Source organism: Salvia splendens, chromosome 4 (assembly GCF_004379255.2).
Source record: "Salvia splendens isolate huo1 chromosome 4, SspV2, whole genome shotgun sequence".
Classification (NCBI taxonomy): Eukaryota; Viridiplantae; Streptophyta; class Magnoliopsida; order Lamiales; family Lamiaceae; genus Salvia; species Salvia splendens.
The window spans coordinates 21,184,746-21,195,368 of record NC_056035.1 but is presented as its reverse complement, the minus strand read 5'-3'; the positions used below and the strand labels follow the sequence as shown (position 1 = coordinate 21,195,368).

General features: G+C 38.2%; 1 protein-coding gene across 2 annotated transcripts; it reads right to left on the bottom strand.

Annotated features, from left to right (window-relative positions):
- Window positions 1-6,525: 6,525 nt before the first annotated feature.
- LOC121799583 (amino acid transporter AVT1D-like) lies at window positions 6,526-9,811 on the bottom strand. 2 transcript variants are annotated; one of them, XM_042198992.1, is made up of 11 exons: window positions 9,368-9,412; window positions 8,651-8,912; window positions 8,357-8,571; window positions 8,240-8,263; window positions 7,984-8,164; window positions 7,673-7,892; window positions 7,466-7,601; window positions 7,219-7,384; window positions 7,058-7,101; window positions 6,919-6,981; window positions 6,526-6,843 (listed from the first exon to the last, which is right to left on the bottom strand). In XM_042198992.1, exons 2-11 carry the CDS (start codon window positions 8,907-8,909, stop codon window positions 6,757-6,759), a joined length of 1,395 nt encoding a protein of 464 aa, XP_042054926.1. In that variant the 5' UTR covers window positions 8,910-8,912; window positions 9,368-9,412; the 3' UTR covers window positions 6,526-6,756. The 2 variants fall into 2 exon arrangements, with proteins under 2 accessions (XP_042054926.1, XP_042054925.1); XM_042198991.1 differs by having other exon boundaries at window positions 6,529-6,843; window positions 8,651-8,916; window positions 9,368-9,811.
- Between the last annotated feature and the right edge of the window lie 812 nt (window positions 9,812-10,623).

The window sequence follows — 10,623 nt, the reverse complement described above, 5'->3', positions numbered from 1 at the left end:
CTTATGTTGTACCCATTATTTTGGTGCCTAAGAAGGATGGAACTTGGAGAATGTGTGTTGATTGTAGAGCCATCAATAAGATCACTATTAAGTATAGACACCATATACCTAGGCTAGATAACATGCTTGAAGATCTATGTGGTTCTACTTGTTTTTCTAAAATTGATTTGGCAAGTGGATATCACCAAATTTGCATGAAAGAATGAGATGAATGGAAAATCGGTTTTTAAAACAAATTTGGCTTGTATGAATGGCTTGTTATGCCTTTTGGGTTGACTAATGTCCCTTCTAGTTTCATGCGTTTAATGAACCATGTGCTTCATCCCTCTATTGGAAAATTTGTGGTTGTGTATTTTGATGATATCTTGATTTATAGTAAAAGTGTGGATGAGCATGCATGTCATCTTAGGAATGTGCTTGAAGTGTTGAGGATGCATGCTTTGTATGCCAAGTTCCCTAAATGCACTTTTTGTGTTGATGAGGTTGTGTTCCTTGGGTTTGTTGTGGGAATGGATGGTGTGAAGGTAGACGAGGAGAAAGTGAAGGCGATTAGGTAGTGGCCTACACGCAAGAATGTGAGTGACATTAGATCTTTCCATGGCCTAGCAAGCTTCTATAGGAGGTTTGTGAGGGATTTTTCTACTACGGCCTCCCCTTTAAATCACCTTGTGAAGAAGAATGTAGAGTTTAAGTGGGGAGAGGAGCAAGAGAAAGCCTTTAACATCTTGAAAAACGACCTTACCCATGCTCCTTTGTTAGCCATTCCCAACTTTGAGAAAACCTTTGAGTTGGAGTGTGATGCTAGTGGGGTAGGAATTGGTGGTGTGCTCATGCAAGAAGGGAAACTCATAGCTTATTTTTCCTAGAAGCTTGGCCAAACCCAATTGAACTATCCTACCTATGATAAAGAGTTGTATGCCATTGTGAGGTGTCTTGAGAATTGGCAACACTATCTCATGCATAGGGAGTTTGTAATTCATACCGACCATGAGTCCATTAAGTTTCTAGGGGGACAACATAAGCTTGATAAGAGGCATGCTAAGTGGAGTGCTTTTCTAGAAACTTTTTCTTTTTTGATCAAGTATAAGAAGGGTACCGATGCTCTTTCTAGGAAGCCTTATAACCTTTTACTTGCCAATAATTTGAATGAGAACCATGCTATGTGCTTGAGGAAACAATTGCTTGCCATGTGTGCTTCCAAGTATGTTGGCTTTGATTTTCTTAAAGATTTGTATGAGCATGATCATGACTTTGCCACTATGTATGAAGCTTGTGAAAAAGGTTCCTTTGATAAGTACTATAGATTGGATGGATATTTGTATACGGAGAACAAACTTTGCATCCATATTTGTTCTCTTCGTGACTTGTTGATTAAGGAATCTCATTTTGGTGGTTTGATGGGACATTCTGGAGTGTTGAAAACTTTTGATATTTTAAGTGAGCACTTCTTTTGGCCTTGCATGAAGAAACATGTTGAGAGATTTTGTGGACAATGCATAGAGCGTAAGCAAGCTAAGCCTAAGTCTAATAACTTTTGGCTTTACACTCCTTTTCCTCCACATACACACCCTTGGGTAGATATATCCATGAATTTTGTGTTCGGTCTCCCCATGTCTTCTAGGAAGAATGATAGCATTTATGTAGTGGTGGATAGATTTTCTAAGATGGCTCATTTTATTCCATGTAGGAAGACAAATGATGCTAAATTTATGGTCAATTTGTTCTTTAGGGAGGCAATCAAACTACATGGGATTCCAAATACAATTGTGGGTGATCGGGATGTCAAGTTTTTGAGTTTCTTTTGGAAGACTCTTTGGGGTATGTTGGACACTAAGCTTCTCTTTTCTACTACCGCCCACTCCCAAACGGATGGTCAAACAGAAGTAGTTAACCGGTCCTTAGGTGCTCTCCTTCGTGCTCTTATTTTTTGAGAATATGACTTCTTGGGAGGAGTGCTTACCCATTGCTGAGTTTGCCTATAATAGGACCATGCGAATCTACTACTTCTCTATCCCCTTTTGAAGTTGTATATGGTTTTAATCCTCTTACCCCGTTGGACTTGTCCACGGTAGTCTTACCTTTGCCATATTTGTTGGATGTATGTGGTGCAGGGAAGGCTCAATTTATGAAGGATTTGCACGTTCAAGTACAAGAGCGGATCCGTCGGAAGGGTGAGCAAGTAGCCCGACAAGTGAATAAGGGGCGCAAGAAAGTTATCTTCCAACCCGGGGATTGGGTGTAGGTACACTTTAGGAAGATACGTTTTCCTGACAAGACCAAGGGGAAACTTGCGCCGAGAGGAGATGGTCCCCATCTTGTGTTGGAGCGCGTCAATGATAATGCTTATGTGATCGACTTACCCGGTGAGTATAACGTGAGTTGCACTTTCAATGTGGCTGACTTGAGCCAGTTTGATTTTGTAGGGAGTACAGATTTGAGGACAAATCCTTTCCAAGAAGGGGAGGATGATACGACCCCACGTGGAGGGCCCAAGACGAGGTCCATGGCGAGGCAACTACGGGAGAGGCTCTCTACTTTTGTGCAAAAGGCCATGCTGGAGGAGTCCATAAAGAACGGGGAGCCCGCGATGAGGAACTTGCTAAAATTTGAAGGAGGAAGCATTCACCCGACCTGGTGGGATTTGTCGCACCAAACCACCCGGCCGGGTACAACTCTCTGGAGGAGCTGCAACCAAACTTTCTTACCCGGGGGGGTAACCATGTTGCCACCCGACCGGGTGCATCGTCGAAGGCATGAAAGGGTCAGAGCATTCCAGTGACTTTTGGGGTCACTTATTCCACCCGGTCGGGTGACTCACGGAAGGCAGGGCGGGTCCAGGAGCTTTCACCCGGCTGGGTGATTTAACACCCTAATACCCACTCGGTCGGGTAGAGTGACGCCGAATAGATTGTGTGGGCCTTTTTCTTGGGATTTGGGCCTAAACTATAAATACCCCTTTTCCTATTTTATTCCTTAGTTTTTTGCTGAAATCATATACTTGAGAGATTTGTTACTCTTGAAGAAGGTTTTCATCTAAATTCCTAGATTTAGGTTTCTTGGTTCATCAATTTCTAGTGAAGTATGGATCAAGTAGAGGTATGCTTTGAGGATTGTGGTTGCCTTGAAGATCTAGCCATGAATGCATGTTAGTTATGTTGTAACTGTCTTAGCTTACTTCATCAATGATTTTGTATTCCAATTTCCACGCTATCCAATGTTAATCCTTCTTGTTTCATCTTAGATTCATTAGTTCTTGTTGGATCTATGATTTGTCTTTGTTTAATTTGATAAATTGAAATTCAACTACACCAAAAATATTTGATCAAGCATCTATTATTGGGTTTTTCCTTGGGTTAATGGATCATGAATTACATGGATCCATATCAAAAATACTTGGTTCCCAAAAAGAGATAGAAAAAAAAAACGGCGAGAAAAACATTCGGCCCCTAAAAGAAGAAGGAAGGAAGAAATCAAATAAGTGGCAAAGCCACCAAGAAGCCTATTGACCAGTTGAAGAAATTTAATTGAAGAAGATCAAGCCAAGGAAGGTCACCCACCCAAGCGTCCAAGTACACATAGCTCCCCCAAATCAGAAAAAAGTAGTTTAGTTTTGAACCTTAGAGCCTTAGGAACATCCACCCCAAGACATTACAAGCCCACAGCCCCGTTACAAACCTGTAAAGATCCTTAGGAGCTACTCATGAGATCTAAGTCTGAAGCATTTGTGGTCCAGCGTGTTGAGAGAAGCAGTCCTAACATCCCTGGTGAGGAATGAGTGACTGAGCGAATCTAGTGTTGGGCCGAGAGTTTGGGTAATCTTGACGAGCGGATATACTAGCTAGGAAGAAAAAAGGGTGCGGCAGAAGTTTAAGGCTGCTTAAGGCCGGATTGCACTCGACCCCAAGGGGAGGGATGGTTGAAAATATAGCATGTTCAGTGTGTTTTAATGTGTTTTCTATGTTTTTCTCGTATGTGTTTTTCTTTTCCTTTTTAGTGTTTCTTTTCATTTGCGCCAATAGTTTTTAGGTCGTTAGAGTCTTTTTATTCTTAGTTTTTTTAGGGTCAGTTAAGGGAGTAACCAAGCTAGAATCCGACTTATTACTTTTTAGTTTTATCCTCCACGCTTGAGGATAAGCATGTGTTAAGTGTGAGCATTTTGATAAGTCGTATTCTAGGCCTTTGTTACTGGTTAGTATGATGAGCTTAACGTGCATATTCTGCAAGAAAAGTTGCGTAAGTGTGCAGGAAAGGGTATAAGTCAGCAGGAAAGGAATCAGGAGGCTCAAGTGAAAAAGGACGTCAGAAGGATGCAATACTGACCAGGATGCATGCCCAAAGGCTCGAGATAGAGAGGAGATGATTGATAGTAGACGACCAACTATTTTAAGGGGGAAAAATCGACAATGCACAGTGAAGAACAACCCTAATTTTGGGGCAAGCCATCCTATAAATAGAAAGTCACATGAAGAATGAAGAGAGACTACTCATTTTTAGAAGGCACACTTAGAAACCGATCTCGGAAGTCCTAGTTCCGAAACGGACGCTAGCTCCACACCTCTCGTTCCTCGCCACCAGTCATGATCACTTGAAGACCTCAGAATTTCACCGGGGATAGTTCACCGTCAACTCCTCCAGCCGTAGTAGTCGCAAGAATACTGTTTCATCGCCCGAGTGGCAAAACAATCTTTATTTGCTTTCTTAGTTAACTTTGTATTTCGTTCTATCTCGTTGGATCTACTGTTGAAACTAATTCTCTTGTTGTTTTTGAAGTATCGTGTTAAGATCCAAACGCTATAATATGGAAGTTGGTTTTTATTCATCTTTTCATTGCTATCGTGTTTCATTATGCCTAGATTAGCTAGATCTAGTTGTCTGCAAGGTATTCCTAAGTGTTGATGTCTGATTGCTTTGTGTTTTCAATGGTTAGCGTCACGTTGTGTGTGAAGGGCAGCTTGCTTTGTGTTTTCAACGGTAGAACCAGGATTTTGTTAGCGAGCTTCGTTTTCGGAACCGAGAATTGCGTTGCTGATACTGATAGTGATAGTGATACGAAGAGAGACAAGAGGAGAATGTGGATCTTCCTCATCTAGGAAAATTTTTAAAATTTGAGGGAATTGAAGAATTGAGAGAGTGGAGAGATATCTAAATGGGATGGGATGGGATTGGATTGAATCTTTAACGGATCGGGGAGACGAGGGAAACGACAACGTTTTGGAGTTACTGAGGTTGAAAACGACACAGGAACGGAACGGATCAATCTTTGGTTGGAGCCACTCCTTGATTTGATTCCTATGCTACAGATATTCACGGTTGCTATTCTTCCTACCTTAGTGTTGGTGATTTTTTTGACTCGTTTTAGAACAAGGCTTTGCCAGCTCTACTAATTTTTAATACTTACTTGTACCATTGACAGTTAGGTGAATACTGTGGGGGCATTAACTGCTTCTTTTTCTCATAAAATCACCTTTGAATTAGGTAAATAGAGTTATATAAGTAGAGAAATTTTGTCAGTTTCTTAATGATATTTCTCTCTGTTTGTACAATCAACGGTCAGATTTAAAAGAAAAAAGGGAATTACTGACAAATAAAGTGGAATGATGAGTGATTAATGACATTTTTAAATATGTTGTTTTGTAGTACTACTACTTGATTTGAGATACATAAGAGTTCATTGTAGTTTTACTGTTCATAAATGATGTAATAGTAGTCACACGAAAGGAAGCTGCTAGTCTGCTACTGAGTACTCCCTCCATCCCCATTTTTAATCCAGTTTGTGTTGAGCACGATTTTAAAGAATTATAAAAGAAAGTGAGTTAGAAAAAATTAGTGAAATGTATTAGTTGTATAATATTATTTTGTTTGTTTTATAGAAATAGATCCTATTACATTTTTTGTCCATCTCATATAAATAGTTTATATCTATTTATGGTAATATTTTTCTTTTATTTTATCAATTACACTTTAAAACACGTCTCAACTTAAATGACCAATTTATATGAACGAAGAAAGTAGTAAAATATGAGTGAAATGAATTGGGAGAATGTGAGAGAATATTTATGGAAAGAAAAAAAAAGAAAATTGACAATAAATAAGAAATGTATGAACATGTCAAAAAGTGGAACAAAATGGAAAGAGGAGGATTAGGACCTTTGATGATTATTTCTTTAAAAAAAATTAAGTGCACGTGTGAGCACATGTTTTGTTGAATATGGAATGGGCAAAGAATTGGTGTGAGACCGGATGAGGTATGGGAATCGAGTTCCGACAGCCTCACTTGTAAAAAAAGAATGACTGAAAGAGAATCAAATTCCACGGCCAACAATCCTATGTTGACATCTAGATTTTGTAGTAAAATAATTTATCTACAATATTCAAATTTAAAATTAATACTATTATTAACATTATAACAATAAAAAAAGTCGTGTTGATTAGATATTATGCCTTCATATACGAGATACTGCTGATTAAAAATCATAACCAAAACATGGAAAACTATTTATAATGAATGTGGGTAAAGTTGAATGTATAAATCATAACCAAAACATGGAAAACTATACATAATGAATGTGGGTAAACATGAATGCTATTGAAAGTCGAAAAGTGTGCCAATTTATGTCCATTTGGTCGACCTTTGGACATGGTAATATTTCAAGGAAGTTTGGAGAAATTTCTAATTCTTTGTTTTGTTTAGTTTTTTTTTTTTTCTCATTTCATATTCTTACATTGATCATGACAAAAATGTCTGAAATAGCATTGTTATGTACCCATACTTGCCACTGCTGAATAAGTTCCGATTGCCGCACAGCAAATTCCCACACCCATTATAATGGAACAAATTGTAATCTGCATACAATCAAGATTAAAATCACATTATTTTAATCCAAATTTGAGACAATGATATTCAGACATTGATTTTACCTGAAAATTAGTTAATCTCCCACTCTCTATTCTCATGTAGCAAGCACAAGGTAAGACTAGAGACTGTTAAACATTAAATGAATGTGTTAAATTAAGATTGAAAAATGAAGGACAAGAGAGAGGACTAGATGACTCTCACCATCATCATGATAAGCAAAGATCCTATAAGGGCCATCATGGATCCTGCCATTCAATGTTTATGTGATCAAGGCTGGATAGATACAAAATAGTACTATGAAATTCGAGCTTGTTTCGCTCGTATGATCCTTCAAATACTCAATCGTACGTATGATTGCTCACCAAAGTAAGGTACTGTCAATGCCACGACCAAAGTCGAGACTACCAAGCTTGTTCTGATTAGTATTGGCGCAGTGTGGGAAGCGAGCTGATCCGGGGGCAGCAGCTCCTCGAGGGCTAGTGCCACGGGTGTCATTGACAACCCGAACTTTGTGAGAGGGGCTACAACCTAAAAATATCAATCGTGCACGCTTAATACTATTTGAGATATTTAGCTGAAACAAGTGTGTATGTATTTTCGATTTCTCACCACAGCACATCCAGCAATCTTGGAAGCAATGAGTTTGGCAGGCAGGTTTAGTGTGAACTGAGGATCTGTGGCTTCACCAAACATGAGAAAGCCCAAAACCGCAACCCCCGCGTAGAGAAAACCAGAAATTGCAAAGCTGCATCAACAGTTGGATCTTTGATTAAATATTGATGATGGAAAGCATTTGATTCTCCTAAAAAAGGTTACCTAATTGCGAGAACAGAAGGGAACCGGGAGGGGTCTTCCATGGACGAATAGATGTTGGGGAAGACGGAATGGCCGCCATAGCAGAAGCTGTATATACCAATGGTGATAGGCAAGTGTGAGAAGTTCAACGCCTTTCCGCTTGGATTGAATCCGATATCAGAAACAACACCAACCCAAACCAAACACATGACGACAAGGGCCAAAGTCAAAACTCCACAAACTACAAATGGGAAAAGCAGAAACACATCAATGATCAAATGAGACGTTAGATCATGCGAAAAAAAAAAGGTTAACTAGTTGTGATCGCGGACTTGAAACGTATGACAACAAGCTGAGGTTTCTGAGCCACACTGTTGGAAGAATCACAAGGGTTGCAACAATGGCACAGGTTTGATACGCGTCGAGATGGATTCCAGCGATATCCACGTGCGCATTTGGGAAGGTAGCAGACAGGTTATCACTCATCATGATCAAGAATTCGACACATGAAGACTGCAATGAAAATGATCATTGATGAAAACTTAAATTTGTAGTGTACAGCATTAGCATATAGGGAAGAAAACTTACATAGAGCTCTATATAGAGGATTATCTGCATCAATCCAAACTCAAAGAGTTAATTACTTTCCATGTAAAATATATCTACTTTTTCAAAACTATCAAGTAAGTATTTGTTTCTACTTACAGCAATGCATATTCTACCAGCTAATCCAAAGGCAGCCTGTCCTATATCAGGATAAGTTTGCAGTTGAGACGAGCTTTCGAGACATCTCTTCAACAAGATCCCGGTATAACACGCAATGATTCCAAACAGAAAGAGGAGCAAGATACCGATCCAACCCCCCTCTTTGAGTGCAAAAGGAGTTGAAAGAATCCCAATGCCACACAAAGCATTTGTTGCTGCATTTGGAAACATAAAACAGATGAGAGATTTACACAAAAACGTGCAAAACACCATCAAGATTCACAAGAGATTTACCATTGAGAAGTGATTGCGAATACGAACATTGTTGTGGCAACGACAGTTCACTGATGGAAGCCCCGAAAACAGAGACAGAAGACATCTTTATAGGAGGAATCGAGGTAGGAACTATATCTATGTCTGAATTCGTTTCGGAAAGTAAGTTCTTTGACAGGGAGGATTCAATATCCGTTGCCTGTGATCTCTTATCTGTCTGCAAGAACGAACTTCCTTTGATGAAGCTGACCGACGGGGTCACGCTAGTGTACATGTCCATTGACTGCCTACATAATACATAATGGCCTAAGTTGTTAGATACTAGAAACTATCTCCATTTTGGTCCGTCCCCTAAAAATAGAAACTTTCTAAACTTTCTATTCCACTACTTTTTATCTTCTTCTCTCTTACTTTACCAATTTTTTTCTCTCGGTCACTTACTTTATCAATTATGCATTAAAACTCGTACCGTTTCTAAAGTTTCTATTTTTCAAAGACGGAGGTAGTATTTCTTACCTAAAACTACTTTATGATCACCTGAATTCAGACATAGAGCATTACAATTTGCATAATTGGTAGTATCTCTGTTTCTTAACCTAAATCAAATATCATCATCCCAACTTTAGCTCCAACTCTATTCAAGTGTAAGGCTATTGAAATTCAATCAATTGAGAAACATATATAGATAAAATTACACAAAAAAATCGAGAAATTGGGGAATGTAATAATGTAATGCACCTGTAGCTTTGAGGCCAAGAGGGAGCAATATCAGGATCGATGAAATCGTGTGAAGAAACATGTGAAAGGCCAGTGATATCAGATTCATTATCATCCTCATTGTCGTGGCAAACCCTCTCAGCCTCATCGTCTTCATCGTCTGTTTCAATCTCAATCGCGCGATCCATTCCGAATTCTTCTTCAAGCTGCTTCATCACTGTATTATCAACTCGCCCAAATTAATATTAATATTAATATTAATATTCCACGGAGAATAAATTAATTTTGTTTCTCTGTTTCGCGGAATTCTGTCTGTTTCTAACACGTAACGAAACCTGTTGCCTCTGAGGTTTTGAAGGAAGGTTTTTTTTTGGTTCTTGGGAAGGGGATGAAATTTCTTTACGAATTCTTGATTTTTTTTTTTAACATTAGTAGGATTGATTTTCATTGCCTTTTCTGCAAGGAGACGATGCCTGAGCTGTAGGAGAAACAACAAATAAAAAATACTCCCTATTTTCACGGGAAAAAATAAGACTAACTCGAAAGCTGCTATCTTGAAGCTTTACCGTTGGATTGTTCTTTATTTTTTCATTTTATTTTTCATTAAGTAATGCATATATATATTATACAATGTGCTCACAAATTATGGTATAGAATAGTAGATTACACTTGCTTAAATTATATGCTAACCTGAAAAAGTAATCCAAAAGAATTGACTGTTTCATACGTCAAGATTGGTACATAAGAATGGGATAAAGAGCAATGATCGGTTATTCTTATCTAATTATAAGAGTAATAATATGAATTATTTTGTTTATCATATGCATATTATCAGGATATATACCGATCACTAATTATTTCTTAGATTTGGAAACAATTTGTAAACTAATTAAGTTAGTAAAATTCATTGCTTTGCATGGGAATTATAAGTGCGTGCATGTTATAGTTATTATGTACTCACTCTATCGCATAATAATAGATGTCACACTTTCCTTTTAAGTTTATTCCAAAAAAAATGTCACATTTTCATTTTTTTTTAAAATTCACTCTCACATTAATATAAAAATTATATTTTCTCTCTCTATTTAACACACAAAATAAAATCTCATGCCGTCCCACAGGTGTGACATCTTTTCTGGGAAGGAGGGAGTACAAAGATTGGTGGAAATCCACGTGCCATTCTAGAACGAATATTTTTATTTAATTGAATGTCAATCAAAGCCGACGTAAACTAAATCCAACCGACTGAACCTTGAATTGTTGAACATTATGTAATA

Excerpts from the sequence above, each read along its gene's own strand:
- LOC121799583 (XM_042198991.1), bottom strand. The coding sequence starts at position 9,561 with ATGAAGCAGCTTGAAGAAGAATTCGGAATGGATCGCGCGATTGAGATT. Across the intron at positions 8,165-8,239 it reads TCCTCTATATAGAGCTCTAT|TCTTCATGTGTCGAATTCTT; the intron begins GTAAGTTTTCTT and ends TTTTCATTGCAG. Across the intron at positions 7,102-7,218 it reads ATTGACAGTACCTTACTTTG|GATCCATGATGGCCCTTATA; the intron begins GTGAGCAATCAT and ends ATTGAATGGCAG.